The sequence below is a fragment of the Pundamilia nyererei genome, unplaced genomic scaffold (genome assembly GCF_000239375.1).
Source record: "Pundamilia nyererei isolate P.nyererei 1_Seehausen unplaced genomic scaffold, PunNye1.0 scaffold00354, whole genome shotgun sequence".
NCBI lineage: Eukaryota > Metazoa > Chordata > Actinopteri > Cichliformes > Cichlidae > Pundamilia > Pundamilia nyererei.
The window spans coordinates 50,335-68,249 of NW_005187755.1; the positions used below are offsets into that span (position 1 = coordinate 50,335).

The 17,915-nt window shown below is 41.1% G+C and overlaps 1 protein-coding gene across 3 annotated transcripts; it reads left to right on the forward strand.

Moving 5' to 3' along the window:
- The first annotated feature begins 978 nt into the window (after positions 1-978).
- Positions 979-16,719, forward strand: coro6 (coronin 6). 3 transcript variants are annotated; one of them, XM_005752341.1, is made up of 11 exons: positions 979-1,201; positions 3,950-4,149; positions 6,631-6,753; positions 9,899-10,028; positions 10,177-10,355; positions 10,951-11,070; positions 11,182-11,286; positions 11,399-11,544; positions 14,185-14,242; positions 14,703-14,930; positions 15,415-16,719. In XM_005752341.1, the coding sequence occupies exons 2-11, from the start codon at positions 3,952-3,954 to the stop codon at positions 15,535-15,537; spliced, it is 1,410 nt and encodes a 469-aa protein (XP_005752398.1). In that variant the 5' UTR covers positions 979-1,201; positions 3,950-3,951; the 3' UTR covers positions 15,538-16,719. The 3 variants fall into 3 exon arrangements, with proteins under 3 accessions (XP_005752398.1, XP_005752396.1, XP_005752397.1); XM_005752339.2 differs by lacking the exon at positions 979-1,201 and adding an exon at positions 1,274-1,624; XM_005752340.2 differs by lacking the exons at positions 979-1,201; positions 15,415-16,719 and adding exons at positions 1,274-1,624; positions 15,257-15,386.
- The last annotated feature ends 1,196 nt before the right edge of the window (positions 16,720-17,915 follow it).

Consider the following 17,915-nt stretch of genomic DNA (forward strand, 5'->3'; position numbering starts at 1 on the left):
TTTCCTGTTTCCTTTCCATCTGCTTCAAGGTCAGCATATGTTCAGAGATGCTCTTCTGCAGACCTAAAATATTCTGGGCGTTCTCACTTGACCTTTGACATCAACAAGGCATTGATCACTAGATATTTTGTCTGTTTTTGGATGATTCTCTATAAACTCTAGAGACGGTTGTGTGGGATAATCCCAGTAGGTCAACAGTTTCTGAAATGCTCAGACTAGCTCAAACAACCATGCTTGTCTACATAAATGTATTGAGTTGCTGCCATGTGATCGGCTAATTACATTGCACAAATGAGCAAGGTCGAAAAAACAGTAACTTAAAGATTTTTTTTATGTATACTGACATGTTTGGTATTTGCAGTCAGAGGTAAAGTTAATGCATTTTAAATGTAAAGCCGTTGGAAAATGACATTTTGGTTTGTTTTGTCATTCTAGGTTTTTATTAGTCAAGCATTTTGCTGTTACTGTGAACAAATTTCACACTTTGGCTCCACAGTAAAAAAAATAAAAAGGCACAAGCAGGACCTGAAACCAGTAATGTATTCTGGTTACCATCACATACAGATCTTCAGACCTTGAGCACAAACATGATGCCGTGTTAAATTAACGGAGCGCAGGAAAGAAATCATTTCTCTGATGTTCTCTTTTTTTCTCTTTGTTTTGAATCAATGGTCAGCCGCAGTGCAATTAAAAACAACCTTCTTTTGGACAATAAGTGCCCAAATAACTTCCTGGGGGTGTTCACAGTGGCTGCCCAACATCCAGAGTTGTCAATAGGACTTTAAAAGCAGCTTTGGAAACCAGCTCAGCTGAGCGGTGTGCTCATTTACCAGTTTAACTCATATTCATCTATCCCAAGCAGTGACCCCGGGAACGCGCTCCCCCACTTGTCAAAGGCGCACCTGTTCCAAAATAGACGGCACCCACCCTGCACCCATCCACCCGCACCCTCCCCCTTCTCTCTCTCCTGCTCTGCCCCCGGCATCTCCCCTCTGTCTCTCCCTGCCGAAGACCGTAGCGCAGTTTTCCAGCTCTCTCCTCACTAAAAGTCCGCACCGACTCCGGGACAGCTGATTGCAGGGAATATAATCCAAAAGGAATAAAGGCAGCAGAGGGAGAGGGTGGAGGAGGAGGAGTAGCAGTCCATTCGACATAAACCGTGACCGTTATCCAGGGAAGTGGGGTCTCCCCAAAACCTGAGGTGAGACTGTGTTTCTTAATATGTGTGTCGGTGTCTGTGCTGCAGTGGGGCGAGAGGTGCGTCAGCTTCTTTACTGCGCAGCTGGAGAGGAACGAGCGCGTCCTTACATTTGGAAACCCCGAAAACACAGCCGGGACGTTGTGACTATGCACTTTTCTGCCTCTGGCAACTGATCTTAAGTCGTGCATGCTGTGGCAGCTGCGGGATACTTTAAGGAGTACTTTGTACATGACTACCCCCACCACCTCCACCTCCTCCTGCGCCCCTGCCAGTCTCTGTTCCCGTGTTTTATGCGTTTTTCTGCAGGCTGTGCGCAGTGGCAGATCAGATTTACAGTCAGCTCATTAGTGATAAATCGACACAGGGTGCGGGACCTTCTTTCTGGAACCATTTGGGATCGCCGGGGAGGAGCGGCCGGCCCGGGTAGGACAGTGCAGTTTGTCATGTCTATATTAGGAAAGTGCCAGTGTCATTCTTTCGCTGTCTGGATTCTCCAGGGCCGTGCCATGCGCGACAGAGCAGACCCATCTCATTAACCTGAGGCGGAATTAATAGCAAGAGGTTTTTCACAGATGCTAAAATCTACTCTGCCTCAGTTTTAGTTTGGCTTATATTACATGACAAGACATTGACAGTAGAGCACATAAATCAGTGTACTTAGAAAAAGAAGCTTTAGACCAGGAGAACTTCATTATGTGATCATTAACAGTCTTTTCTTTCTTTTTCTTTCTTTTTTTTTTGACATCCTATTGTAAAAACTATATAATATGTATAATGAGGTGTTAAATGCCCCACTGTTGGCTTTGCTGAAGTGGTCTCTGGGATGTGACTCTTTCACTGAGGTTCCAGGAGCTTCTTTCCCCTCATAAGTCAACTTTGGGGCAGATTGTGATATATCCTACTGTGAAAGTCAGACAGCATCATTGACAAAGGTTTTATCTGAATAGTGAAAAGTCTAATGCTTAGAGTTTAATGTAATCCTGCTAACACACAGAGTCACTGCATTAGTCAGATCTCTTAGGGGCCCCATACAGACCTACTTTTAGACTAGGGCTTTCAGTTTTAGCCTTATGTAAGCCAGTGGAGTCTGCAAGTATGTTAGGTCTGTTTGAATCGGCATATTCTCACAGGAGTTGTGTGACTGAAGTGCTGGGCCGTGACACTGTATCTGTCAAGTTCTCTCCCCCTCCTACCTTTTATCTGTTCTCTGTGTCTTAGTGTTTGTCTTTGATGTTTGGCTGCCACATAGTGTTTGGTGGGACAATCACCTATTAATATCTGCAGTAATGGCAAGGACTGTTACAGAATATCCCCCGTGTTTCGGAGGATTACAGTCCGGTTGGCCTTTTGCCTGCGACAGCCACAGGATAGCAACAAACAGCCTAAGATCAAATTACAGAATTCATCATCATTTACAGGAGAAAAAGTCACAGTGTTTGAAGCAATTAAAATGTTTATTAAGAAACAAGCAACACTGATGTTAGTATTAATCATTGTAGAGCATGATTAGACTATAATGAATCGGTGTCACTTAAAAAGCATGCAAACTCAGTATAACTAATATAAATAATAAATAAGTCATGAACTTTGTGTGCTGTGGCAAAATAAGTGAGCTCTTCTTATTTATTTACTTAATAGACTTTTTTTTTTTAATTAGAAGCTCAGAAATTGTAATGTTGAAAATAATAGTAACAACATACAACACAGCACAGTTTTTGTACAAACCACTGTGAGAACTGTCCACACACAGAAATCCATCCATGTTCTTAACTGCGTATCTAGTTCAGAAGTACACCCTGGACAGGTCACCAGGCAAATACCAATGCTAACACAGAGACAATCATTCACACCTATGACACATTTAGAACCATTAATTACCCTAACACTTATGTCTTTGGACTGTGGGAGAAAGCCAGAGTACCCGGAGAGAAGCTATGAAAGCACAGAGAGAACATGAAAACTCCACGCCAAAAGTTCAAACTCAGAAACTTCTCACTGTGAGGCGGCAGTCAGAAAATCAAGTTGTCATTTTTAAATGAAACAGTGCAGAAAATGTACTGTCAGTAAATGGAAATACGATATTATTAAGTCTGTTAAGTTTGCAGTTTAATGTGAAAGAACCTCAAGCTTACTGCCTAACAATAATTATGAAAAAGTGAGTGTAATACAAAAAAACTGCTTACACAGCCTACTGTGTCATAGACTGTACAAGCAGGTTCTACCAGTCCAGGTCGCCAGTCCATCGCAGGACATGTCAAAGAACGAACTTTCAATCTCGCCATTCTGCACCTGCTTCATGTTGTAAAAAATAACGCTTTATATAACTTTTGACTATCCTGTATTTATGTTTGATCTGCAAATACTTTCAACGAATAAAATAAATACCAAAAAGAGGTTAGTTAGTCATTTTCAACTTTCAAAACAGCAAAAACTGCCTAAACATATTACAGTAGTAATTAAGCATTAAATAAGCAGTTATATAAATACTTAAACCCACAGATTAAAAGCACAGACTGAGGCGTGTGCTTCACTGTAATTAACAGATTTCTCTGTTGTCTCCGTTTATGACACATCATTCCAAATGAAATCCCCTGAAATCATTCATGTACAGCAGACACATTAAACTCCTCAGATAGCTCTACTTTTTCATCCTCTCCTTCCTTTATCTTTATCTAAACTTTCATCGCCGCTCTCTGCGGTCTCTAATTCTTCTTCATTTCTTTCCTGTCTGCCCTCTCCTTTCCTCAGCCATGAGTCGCAGCATCGTGCGGCAGAGCAAGTTTCGTCACGTCTTCGGCCAGGCGGTAAAGGCTGAGCAGGGTTACGATGACATTCGTGTGTCCAAGGTGACATGGGACAGCTCCTTCTGCGCCGTCAATCCAAAGTTCTTGGCAGTCATCGTTGAATCCAGTGGAGGAGGAGCGTTTCTGGTCCTGCCCCTTTCTAAGGTCAGTAAAGGTCAGAGGGTTGGAGGGATTCAAATGTAACACTCAAATATCTGACATGTTTTTAGCTTTTTATGTGCTTGAATCAATTCTCAGTCGACCAGCGTTCCAATAAATCACAATAAAAATTAATAGCACCTCATTTGCTTCTCCGTGTGATGTAGAGTGTAAATGAAAGTGTGACTGTAATAGGCTCTGTTCTGGGAAAAAGGATTTCTAGGAACATTGACAGCATGGCTCTACATGTCTCATGCTGATCTGCAGGAGTATCTAAATGACTGACATTAAATCATGTACAGATATTCATGATCTACATTAGATGAACTCTGGCTGATCATCTGGCTCTTTCTTTCTATTTATATCGAGCTATTTATGGTCGTTGAGCTGCTGAGTGGTGTATGTGTGCGTGTTGCAAGCAGATATACTTTTATTACGTGTTTGTCTGTGTTTTAAAAGAGAAACAGCAGACTATTATTGCTCTATAAGAGGAAGAAAAGAAAAAGAAGTGCATATCTGGGGCTTTTCTGGATGTTGGTGTACGTGAATTGGCATTGTTAAGTGAAAGCACTGCTTAAATGAGTGTGGACACTGTTTTTGATGTGTGTAGTTTTGCCTAAAGTTTAAATACACAACTTTTACAGCAGGAAATCCAGCCATCCAATAAATAGTATCCGTAAAGAAGAACACTCAGAATTAGACCTTAAAAACAGCAGAAACAGCAAACTACAAACAGCTTATACACTTTGTTTTTGTTTCTCAGTGTTGCTGAAGCACAGTGATCAGAGGTGGACTTTCATTCATGAGTATTAGTCTCAGTAAAAGACTGTCTGGTAGTATTTAGCTTTCGCAAGGAGCTGAAGTGTTGCTTGTATGCAGAAAGGTTTTTGGCAAATTCCTTTGTCCTGTGGTCCAGTAATTATTTTGAAATACACAGAAGAGTCAGTGTTTGATCCTTTGAGACATGCAATTCATATGAAATCAGCTGCTTTTCTTAGACGTGATGCTAACAGTGCAATAGCCTGGTGGCTACACTGAATTAAAGCTGACACCAGAAATGTAGTTAACTTGTGTGAATATTTTACTGGGAGGGTAAAAGTGACCCAGTGATCCTGATATTGGTTAGTGAAAAGTGTTTAATTCATTTTCAGGGCTAAGTTGGATAAATATATTTGGATTTGGGTTTTATTTCAGCGTGATGTAACATCCACCTTTGATTTACATCTAACGTGGTGAGAGTTCATGCTCGAGCTCAGCGCACTTCACACTGTTGTAATAAGACTGCAGAAATTAAACTGAACTACACAGCCAATCACTGCCCAGAGTTACAAGAACAAGTTAACATTATCCAGTCTAGAAATTTGGGGGGAAAATTGGACTTCGTGTTTTAAGCTTACACAAAGGTTAGTATTTCAGCTCGACTACAAAAGGTTAAGCGACCAGTTTTTACATTTCCGAGATTTAAGAAGAAAACATAAACAGTATGTGGGTGTAATAAGGTCATACCCGCTGGGATTCTTCAGCATCTCAGAGGTGCTAATTAATGAAAAAGAGCAGCAGGACACAAAGCAATGCAGAGGTTTTTTTGAGGCACTGAGGAATGGACATGATTATTTACTGGAGTCACGGTGAACAGACGCGCTATTAATACACACCAATGTGCTCTCCATCCTCCTCTTCCCCCCACTGAGTCCCCAACAGGCCACATGAAAAACTCCCCTTTCAACGCCTCGTCACTCGGCTATAAATACACCACTCTTGGAGTGTGACTGAGTGTGTGTCAGGACGGAGTTATATCTAAGAGCTGATACACATGTTCACATGAAAGGAACCATGGGAACAGGGAACATGGGAACATTGGGTTGTCTTCAAACATCTGCTTTTGAGACAAGTTTCAAAAGGTTCTTCCTGCCACATCTGGTTCACTTAAGATCAGAAATACACCTTTGAGAAAAATATTTGATGGTATTAAATATGTTTTCTCAAACGGTTGCCCATTTCCAATCTATATTAGCTTAAAAGGAGCTCTCCAAATATATCCAACTAAATCTCAGTCATGTACAGTCATCTGAAGAATAAAGTACACCCTATTTCAATTCTATGAGTTTATGTATCAGGAAATAGACCTGAACAAAAATCTCTTGGCCCATCACAGCTCTTGATCTCACATATAACATCTACTTATTCTTGAAAACTAAGAGTCTTCCACTGAGGAAGATGGTAAAAATCTGGAGAGCAGCTATTAAAACGGACCTCATGGTTATACCCACTATGTCTGAGATCAAGAATGAACTTTTAAGCTAATTATTCCAGGACTGTTTCACATTGAGGGAAAATAGTTGTTTTAATTTTTTAACCTAGCTGTGCTGATGTCTGACTGGGCTTAAGGCTGTTATTTTGACCTTTTTTAAAGAAATGAATGAATATTGATTATTAATGGTGACCCGTTATACAAACACAGTCCTAACTCAGTCCTCTGTGTTGCAGACAGGTCGTGTGGATAAGAACTACCCGCTGGTGATTGGTCACTCTGGACCCGTCCTGGATATCGATTGGTGCCCTCATGACGACAATATCCTGGCCAGTTGTTCGGAGGACTGCACTGCAATGGTAATGTGTGTGTGTGTGTGTGTGTGTGTGTGTGTGTGTGTGTGTGTGTGTGTGGGAGAGACAAGTTGCAGATGCATGTGGAGGAGTTTGTTATTCAGTGACTCAGATAGCAGTCATAGAGGTCTTCACAGCTTGAGTTTGTCACGTCTTCCTGCTTCTTAAATGAACAACAAGTTAAGAGAACCAGTCTACGTGTCAGTGCGTCTACCTGTCTGCATCTCCACCCACCTGCTCTGCGTCATCTCTATCTCTCCATCAGGCCACGCATGATATTTTGTAAGGCTGATCAAAGCATTCTGCCTGTGACCGGCTTCATTGCTGTAATGCATCTACAAGTCTCATGACCTGTTTCCCTGCTTGTTGTCAAGTATTTTCCTATCAGTATCCTATCATATCGGGCAAAACTCTCGTCAAACATACAGGAAATAAGGAGACGTGAGCAAGAAATATGGAAAATAGTTAAAGTATCAGTATCTGCGATCATGTCCTGCTCCATCTGGTGCTGATCACCTCACATCAGCAGGAATGGGATTTTAATGTGTTAAAATCACATCACCTTACTGATTATGTGGCTTACCTTTTCCATATTGTTTAGCAGCTGGGGCTTTGTAAACACACTTTGCATTCTCATCTTACATTATTGTTGTTGCTGAGTTTTGGATGGCAGACGGAAACCAGAAGAGTTTTAGAGGTGTTTGTGATACACTGCAGATGTCTCATGACTGAGTTCAGTCAGCAGGGGTCACTGTGAGGTCTTTATATTTCTGTGCCATGATACTTGCCTGTTATGAAAGCACTTGATGTGAAACTAAACAAGGTTATACATCCTTTAAACCCATTATAGCAGCTGTTTTTTTTTAACATTTTATAATCCATGACATTTTGTGTGTCCCAGCTAATTTTACTATTCAGCATTCCTGCACTGTTCCAAATTTCTTCTAAGACTGTGTTAAAATAAATAATGCATATTTGTGGTCCTTGTTCTGGAGTTAATCTAGATATAAACAGGCTTCAGCTCTTCAGATAAGACTAGTTAATGTCTGGATAATTCCCTGGACCACAGTGTTTCCTGGCCGAGCTGCGGTCAGACAAAGTGTTAAACTGTTATTTCTGGGACAAAATCCACACTAGTAAAAGGCTGTAATTACTTACAGTATGTGAAGAGCTGTAAGCTGCTCTAAAAGCACGAGATGAGAACCGGGTTAAGTGCTCACAGTGTGATGAGCTGCTCCACTGACGCAAAAATGACACTCCAAAGATAATTTCTGGGTGATCTTGACTTGGACAGCAGATAGGAAATATTTCTGGCCTTGATATGGAAATCTGTTTGAGCTCACAAAAATTCCCTCAGGGCAACATCATCTGATGTCTTCTTTTATCCAATCCGCAATCAAACAAATATATTCAGGTTTAAGATACATAAAATGTGTTTGCATGCGTTCCCTCCGGGTACTCCGGCTTCCTCCCACCATCCAAAGACATTCAGTTTGTGGAGATAGGTTAACTGATTAATCCAAATTGCCCATAGGTGTGAATGCTTGTCTGTCTCTGTGTGTTAGCCTTGTGACAGACTGTCCATGGTGTACCCCGCCTCTCGCCCTATGACAGCTGGGATAGGCTCCAGCACCCCATGTTAACACACACCGATTGCTCCAAACTTCTGCTTTTTAGAGGCGTTCACACTTGCTGATCACCGAGTGCATTTGATAAGCACTGCCTGGACGCTACTTACCCTCCTAATTCCTATGGCTGAAGTAGTTTGAGGTAGAATAAAACATATAAACTATATATTTAGATAATATATATTGTACATTAGTTATACATGTGCCCTTTGCACCTTTTTCTGGATTGTATAATGGCAACATGTCTCAGCATGTGTGCACCAGCACAGTTGTCACGGAGACCAAAAGTCACCCACTTGTTCATAGTGACATTGCAGGAATCTTTGCGCGATCGAGTGATTGAATCGTGGCTTCTCTTGTGGCAGCAGCTGCTCCGATGCTGTTTGAGTGCCGTGTGTTTGCCTTTGTGAGCTCTGTTTGTGTCCGGCACTCAGACAGACGTGTGCAGCTGCTGTGAGCTGTGATGTCATTCCGTCAAGTTCACAGAGACTCGTCATTGTGTCATCTCGCAGGCTCGTTTGAGTCGTGAGTATGGGTCTGTGTTTGTGCGCGACTTCTTGAACATATGTGCCTTAAACAGCTGTGTGTTGTAACTGTAAAGACCCAGTTCCAACAAACTGAATATGTACTGAGAATAATGTATTGTGTGTTCTAATGTCCATTGACACGAGCAGCTGCTTTTAAATAAAGCAGATGAATTGAGAATTGAAATTTTTGTGACTCAGTAGCCCAATAGTGAGAGTTTTAGCCACGTTTGGGCTTGATAAAATAATGCTTTACGTATTGATTATGGATATGTTTATGGTTTAAACAGCCACTACCTCAGTATTGTATTTAGATCAGCTCAGCAAGTGAGAGATCTTTGGCACTGGAACCTTTCTGAATGTTTCGTCCCGCTACTTTTGATCAGTTATGTTTGAGCAGGCTTTGGTTGAGTGCAACTAAATAGCCCATGTGAACAGACACGGGCCAACGCAATATCTACCAACAGATAAAGTTTGGCAGCAGTTCAGCTTTTTATAGATAATCTGAATTATCTTCTAACGAATAGCAGCAGGTAAAGCACAAACAGTTTCATTAAGGGAAACCCTTTCCGATTATCTGCACAGTCGTCAGTGTACTGGAGCTGCACACAGGTGTAAGCTTTAATAGATGGCTGTGAGGCAACATAAATATAACTCTGTAATAACAGTCAGTAGAGTTATGCTTCAATTAAAATGAGTGAGCTCCACAATAAATCTGTGGCAGTGAATTTAATACCAAAAATTCTGTCACGTGTAAGTGAAAAGAAGAGAAACAAAGCAGAAAGGCTCCGATATTACACGTAATGCCAGATGTTGTTGATTCTCTATTGCAGGATAACTTTCTTTATTTTATTTTATTTTATTAGTGTTGTGATGCAGACATCTTCCTCCTGAGATGCAGACAGAAATGTATTTTATTCTGCTGATGTCAAATTTTGAATGACTTCTAATAATATTTTTGGACAACTCACGTCATTGCTGTGTCTGTGTCGTCTCCAGGTGTGGCAAATTCCAGATCACGCTTTGACCCGCCCCCTGTCGGACCCGGTGGTGGTCTTGGAGGGACACTCCAAACGAGTCGGCATTGTCAGCTGGCACCCCACCGCACGCAACATACTACTCACTGCAGGCAGGACACAGAAACACACAAACCTCCAGTGTCCTCTTATGTTTTCATGACATCCTTCATATCTTTTTTTGGGCCCCCTATGTGACAGTAAATTAGAACAAAACCTGAATAGGATGTCTATCTGTGTTTCGACTCCATCACCCTCCAGGCAGTGACAACCTGATAATTATCTGGAACGTGGGGACAGGTGAACCCCTCATCTCCATGGACGACCATCCAGACCTCATCTACAGCGTCAGCTGGAACCGTAACGGCAGCTTGTTTTGCACCACCTGTAAGGATCGACGTCTGCGTGTCTGTGATCCCCGCAAAAGAGAAGTGGTGGCGGTGCGTGAGTAGAAATTACAGATGGCTCGTCTTGGCAAAAAGGCTTTCCCACCGCTTTGGAGGAATTTTGGCTCATTTGTTTTTGCATAATTGTTTTAATTCAACCACTTTGGAGGGGCTGAATAGCCTGTTTAAGCTCATGTGAAAGCACAGCAAATTGTTGAGGTCCTGAGGCAGCAAAGCAGCCCCAGACCATCACACTACCACCACCGTGTTTGACTGATGGTGTTAGTGTTCTTTTCATCAAAGGCTGTGTTAGTTTCATGTGAGACAACTATGCAAAAAACTAAGAAATCATGTAAAAAGTATACTGTTTCACAGTATAAACTAATATAATGCAGAAGCTGTCTCAAAATATATTATTGGTATATATTATTATAAATAATTAGCACAATTATTCTGGTGACTATATTTTTATTTTTCTTATTGTTCAAGAATATATTAGCTCCATATAATTACTTGACTTCAGGAAACAGTGAAACACAAACTTTCATTAAACAGGCACAGAGACAGAAAATAAGGATTAACTTGAAATCTTTAGCTCTTACATTGTTGTAGTTATGTTACTAATGTCTGTTTCTCTGCTGACCAACAGGAACGTCTGGCTCCACATGAGGGCATCAGGCCAATGAGAGCAATCTTCACCAGAGATGGAAACATCTTCACTACAGGATTCACCAGGATGAGTCAGAGAGAGCTCGGCCTCTGGGACCCGGTAACAAATGACTACATTTCACAGAGTGGCTGTAAAAATATGTTCACACACTATAATATGAATCTACACAGAAACCTGTCAGTTTTCCTCACAGCTTGTTATTGTCCACAGACAAATTTTGAGGAACCTATTGCACTTTTGGAGTTGGACACAAGTAATGGAGTATTGTTACCTTATTACGATCCAGATGCAAATATGGTCTACCTCTGTGGAAAGGTACAGACACATAACTGTGACTTATTTTTACACTTAATTGTAGATGTATTATCAGCCTTAATGCTAACACAGTCACACTTGTTTTTACACTTGTTCATGTGCGTGTGTTTAGGGGGACAGCAGTGTCCGGTACTTTGAAATCACAGAGGAACCACCGTATGTTCACTACCTCAACACCTTCAGCAGCAAGGAGCCCCAGAGAGGGATGGGCTTCATGCCCAAAAGAGGTGTTGATGTCAGCAAATGTGAGATTGCCAGGTAAGATGCTGATCTTGCACTGATTTCAACTTGAGTGCAACTTAACCGTGTAAGAAGGTGAATGAGCCAGCTGTGGTTCAGCTGGAGGTTGACTGGGTTGTATCCTTGGGCAAGATACTAGCCTAAAGTTACCCCTAATGCATCCACTGGAGTGTCAGTGTCATCATGAGGTCAACACACGTAGGTATATAAAACCAAAAACTAAATTCTTTTAGGAATTGTATTTAAAAGTGCCTTAAGTGCTCAGGTAGACTAGAAAATAACTGTATAAGTACCAGACCACTATAAAGTTTGCTATAAAAGTTTTAGCTTCGCCAGCGTCCCTACAGTTGCTGTTGTCTCTGCAAACTGCTTTGCAACCCACCTCCATCTCAGCTTCTCCTTTTTGTGCCTTTTTACTTTGTCTTTAGTATTTTGGTAATGCCTGCGCTCGTGTGCTCGCAGATTGAAATAGTAATCTTTGGTCCTGTCTGAAATCTAGTTTTTGAAAATCAATATCACAAGATGTCAAAGAATAAATAGTCCCACAACTACAGTGGGGCAAAAAAGTATTTAGTCAGCCACCGATTGTGCAAGTTCCCCCACCTAAAATGATGACAGAGGTCAGTAATTTGCACCAGAGGTACACTTCAACTGTGAGAGACAGAATGTGAAAAAAAAATCCATGAATCCACATGGTAGGATTTGTAAAGAATTTATTCGTAAATCAGGGTGGAAAATAAGTATTTGGTCAATAACAAAAATACAACTCAATACTTTGTAACATAACCTTTGTTGGCAATAACAGACCTCAAACGTTTACTATAGGTCTTTACCAGGTTTGCACACACAGTAGCTGGTATTTTGGCCCATTCCTCCATGCAGATCTTCTCGAGAGCAGTGATGTTTTGGGGCTGTCGCCGAGCAACACGGAGTTTCAACTCCCGCCACAGATTTTCTATGGGGTTGAGGTCTGGAGACTGGCTAGGCCACTCCAGGACTTTCAAATGCTTCTTACGGAGCCACTCCTTTGTTGCCCGGGCGGTGTGTTTTGGATCATTGTCATGTTGGAAGACCCAGCCTCGTTTCATCTTCAAAGTTCTCACTGATGGAAGGAGGTTTTGGCCCAAAATCTCACGATACATGGCCCCATTCATTCTGTCCTTAACACGGATCAGTCATCCTGTCCCCTTGGCAGAAAAACAGCCCCATAGCATGATGTTTCCACCCCCATGCTTCACAGTAGGTATGGTGTTCTTGGGATGCAACTCAGTATTCTTCTTCCTCCAAACACGACGAGTTGAGTTTATACCAAAAAGTTCTACTTTGGTTTCATCTGACCACATGACATTCTCCCAATCCTCTGCTGTATCATCCATGTGCTCTCTGGCAAACTTCAGACGGGCCTGGACATGCACTGGCTTCAGCAGCGGAACACGTCTGGCACTGCGGGATTTGATTCCCTGCCGTTGTAGTGTGTTACTGATGGTGACCTTTGTTACTTTGGTCCCAGCTCTCTGCAGGTCATTCACCAGGTCCCCCCGTGTGGTTCTGGGATCTTTGCTCACCGTTCTCATGATCATTTTGACACCACGGGATGAGATCTTGCGTGGAGCCCCAGATCGAGGGAGATTATCAGTGGTCTTGTATGTCTTCCATTTTCTGATGATTGCTCCCACAGTTGATTTTTTCACACCAAGCTGCTTGCCTATTGTAGATTCACTCTTCCCAGTCTGGTGCAGGTCTACAATACTTTTCCTGGTGTCCTTCGAAAGCTCTTCGGTCTTGGCCATGGCGGAGTTTGGAGTCTGACTGTTTGAGGCTGTGGACAGGTGTCTTTTATACAGATGATGAGTTCAAACAGGTGCCATTCATACAGGTAACGAGTGGGGGACAGAAAAGCTTCTTACAGAAGACGTTACAGGTCTGTGAGAGCCAGAGATTTTCCTTTTTTGAGGTGACCAAATACTTATTTTCCACCCTAATTTACGAATAAATTCTTTACAAATCCTACCATGTGGATTCATGGATTTTTTTTTCACATTCTGTCTCTCACAGTTGAAGTGTACCTCTGGTGCAAATTACTGACCTCTGTCATCATTTTAAGTGGGGGAACTTGCACAATCGGTGGCTGACTAAATACTTTTTTGCCCCACTGTATCTGCAGCAGCGATTCACAGCCCTTTTCATGTTTTAGTGATTCCACTGATTTAATGGACGTGTTGCCATTTTAGCCTTCAGATAAATGAAACAAATATGCAGTAGTTATTACATCAGTTATTATTGCAGACAATTTGGTCCATTAATTTTCTACTTAGCACAAGTGTTCATATTGGAAATTTCCATTTTGTTCACCTTAAAAGCTTCACCACTGAATGCTTTGTATTCTCTAAACACTGCTAAATGCTCATGAACCATAAACTCTCTGACATGGACATTTCTAAATATCAGAAATGATAGTTTATGTCTTTGCAGAAAGCTGCAAAAGTAGTCCTTTTTCCATATAGTTCTCATATACATCTCCATATGTGATAAACAATTATGTGACTTACTGATTGCAGGTGAGATTGATTATTCAGTTCTTATAGACAGACATTTAAAAATACGTACAACGACAACTGTGATAACTTGTGGCCGTGTCCTCTTTTCTCATCTTATCAGGTTGTATAAGCTGCTTGACAAGAAATGTGAGCCCATCACAATGACAGTGCCCAGAAAAGTAAGCCTGACTCACCCTTCCATTATGGTCTTCATGCTCTGCTGTGTTTGACTTTGACAATGGTGCAAGATGAAGTTATCAGTCTTATACTTTATCGAAACAGAAATCCTGGACTTGTCACACCACACTTCTATCTGGCTCCTTAAAACTCAAACATGAATCAACCTTTGTCGCTGCAGTTTCATTTGAATACAGTTCAGCTGAATGGAAAACCATTAATGTTTACATCCTGCCACGAGCACCTTGTGAGGCTTCCTTCTGCACAGTGATTGGTTCTTAGCTGTAGTTTAGTGCAACGAAAGGCTTCTTCGACACACTGCTCCCAGTGTTTGTGGATTGTTTCTGATGCTATCCAGTGGAGGACAAATACACATGTTTGATATTAGGGATGAACTTGCAGCTTTACTTTTTACTTCACACAAACGTCTCTGTTGTCCCCTTGATCTTCCCTGTTGCACAGTCGGACCTCTTTCAAGATGATCTGTACCCAGACACAGCAGGACCCGAGCCCGCCATGGAACCCGAGGAGTGGCTCGATGGCCGAGATGAAGATCCCATCCTGGTGTCCATGAGGCAGGGCTACGTGCCGCCGAAGAGCAGAGAGCTCAAAGTGGTGAAGAAGAACGTCCTGGACTCCAGACCCACCACCCGACGCAGCATGTCCACTTTGGACACCAACAGCCTGCCGGTAAGCCCACTTCCTGCACCTCCTGCACATGAACTACTTTTCAACATTAATTTAGCAGTATAAGATGACTCCTCTCTACTAATCTGCATTCACATTATAGGCTCCCAAAGCCTGGATGTATTTTTATACATCTTATGTATAACCATGTACAGCACAGTTGAATGATTTCTTAGTCCTGTAATCTGACTGGTGGTAAAAAAAAAGAAAGAAAGAAAGAAAGAAAGAAAAGAAAACAACAACAATAACAAAAAGTGACTCTGTTTTAACCCTTTTCTGTTTTCTTTTCTCTTGTAATTCCATCTGCCCACAACCTTTTTTGTTCAAAGCTTTCACCTGTTTTCATTGATTTCCTCTAGTCCTAGTCATCTTCCTTAACCTATTCTTCAAACATTTTCCTTAATTTCACCTTCTTATCACAGTCTTTTTTCCTTTCTGTTTCCCTTTTATCCTTCTGCACACTTGTCTCCCCTCTTCTCCTTTCCAGCCTCAGCTGCTTGAGAGGTTACTGGAAGAGATTCAGAATCTGAAGGCCACAGTGTTGTCTCAGGAGAAGAGAATCTGTGACCTGGAGAATAAGCTTTCCCAGTACACCAATGGCAGTGCCTGATGTGCATGTAAACATGGTCTGAAGAACTGGTCTGAATATTATTGACGAGGATTCACTCTTGTGAATGCTTATGAATGTGTACAAGTGACCATTCGACAGATTTGAGGAAATTGCATCTGTACCCCTTTCGATGGTTGATTCTATAAAATCTTTATCCCGGTTTTACCTTTCATTCTACTGCAGGATATTTTTTGGGATAGTCACAATTTTACAGCGAAAAGGACGGAGGTGATGTTTGTGTGAAGGCATTGTAAGTTTGAGAGTGTAAGTTGGGTTAAAGGGATAAAAAAAAAAGGTTTCTATTAGAGAAAAAAGAAAATGTAGAAAACAGGTTTAAAAAAATGCAAGCGCAAGACTTTTATAATTTGCTTCTATAAAAAATACAGGCCCGCTTCAAAGCTGCCCACACATCCTCCCACTGCATGTGGAGTCACGGGTCTCGAAGTTAAGAAGAAACATTAACAGAGACATTTCCCCTCAAATCAGGATCTGGATTGATTAATACAGTCTTCACATAGAGTGAATTAAGATCATTCCTCAGCTGGCTTAAGCTGCCTGTTCTGATTCAGCTGCAAAAAGTTAAAAACATGAAAAGCACAAATAAACATTACTTTAGAAGATCCTTTTTTGAAGCTTGAATTCACGTTCATTCTTTTATTTGTGTTTGCTGTGCTACGCACATGCTAAGACCATCACATGCCGTATTACAGAGCTAGTTCATGTCAAACGACAGAACTCATAGTATTTATGGGGATTTGTTTCCTGTTTCCTACACAAAACACGTGCTGACCTGTGATCGTTGTGCACTCATGTCGAGGGCCTCGTGACCTCACCAAAACTAAATCAGTTTAAAAAGTTAATGCAGGAGACCCTCAAAGCGGCGTGAGAGTGTGCACGGGCTGGCTTGGAATCGGGATGCTGCAGTGGACATGCTCGCACCATCACTAAACACTCACAAAAAGCCACACAAACAAACAAGGACACATTTCAGCATTTCAACCCCCTGTGTCGCAGATGACCAGTTTATTTAAATAATGCTCATAAAAATTTTCAATATGTAAATAGTGATAAAAGGAAACGGGAGAAGAAAATGTAGCAAAATGTGAAAAGAGAAACGTTTTGTTGTGTAAAGGTTATACATTAGACACATTATGACAACAATAAAAAGTGTTTTTTTTTTACTGCTTGACTTGTTCATTTCTTGTTGCCCCATTTCCACCATTAACATTTTTTAAAATTTCCATCCAAAGAGCTTCCAAAACACCTGTTTTTACCTTTTTTAAAACTCCCACAAACTGTGAAAATGTGGAAACTGAGCAGTACAAATTAGAGCATGATAAATTAAGAAGAGCATTAGCTTCATAACAGAGACAGAATTAAATACGTCAACTTTCAATCAAAAATCAGTTCCCATATTAGCTGAGAAATCAGTGGTTTAAGATATGAAGCTGTATGTATGATCAAAATCCCCCCAAACAGACATAACATGGATGAATAATGTTTTTATGCGTAATTATGGAAATATATACAGTACTGTAAACGTCTTGAGCCACTGACTCATTTCATGATATTTTGCTATGAAAATGAACTATGTGTCAACATAACACAGCCTGAACTGGTAAAATGGTAAATGGCATGTATTTGTATAGCGCTTTACTAGACCCTAAGGACTCTCTTAGGCAGGCTTTCTGCTAATTCCTTTAAGTAGTCTTCAGGAACAGTTCTGCAGACTTCTGGAAAGACATTCAATGCTCTTCTTTGGATGTTGGCTGCCTTTTGTTCCGTTTTCTGCGAACAGGATCCCAAAATGCTTCAATAATGTTCAGGTCTGGTCTCCGGGGAGGCCAATCCATGATTGCTGTCTTTTTCTGTTGTGTTATTCTTTCCATCTCAGTTAATTCTCGTAGCTCAACTTGCTGGTGCACAACTTGACAAACTGTGATGTCTCTGGCATTTTTTTTTGTAGATTTGGCTAAAAAAGTGAGATCAAATTCTGTGTTTTTGCAAAAGGTTTTGTTGTAATAAAGGGTTTTAAATTCTTTGATAGGATGTCTGCTTTGAGTTAGCTGCCTTTCTTATGTTTCATTGACTCATAGGTCAGTGTAAACTGACCAGAAAGAACATTATTATGAAAATGATCAGGTACATGGACTGGACTGAAAAAGAGTGAAAAGGCACCCAATGTCCGAAGAAAAACTTCAGAACGTCTGGAGAAGTATTGATCAGGACTACTTGATACAAGTGAAATAGAAGAAAGTAAGAAAATTTTAAAGAAATTAGAGGTGGCATAATAGTTGTGCACAGTGCTGTAATATATTTCAAGGCATCAGTTTCTGTAAGTGCCTCCATACCACAGTAGCCAATATACTAGTAGTAGT

Coding starts and splice junctions, on each gene's coding strand:
- coro6 (XM_005752339.2), top strand. CDS start 1,492: ATGCGTTTTTCTGCAGGCTGTGCGCAGTGGCAGATCAGATTTACAGTC. Junction 1,625..3,949: donor GGGAGGAGCGGCCGGCCCGG/GTAGGACAGTGC, acceptor TCCTTTCCTCAG/CCATGAGTCGCAGCATCGTG. Junction 6,754..9,898: donor CGGAGGACTGCACTGCAATG/GTAATGTGTGTG, acceptor TGTCGTCTCCAG/GTGTGGCAAATTCCAGATCA.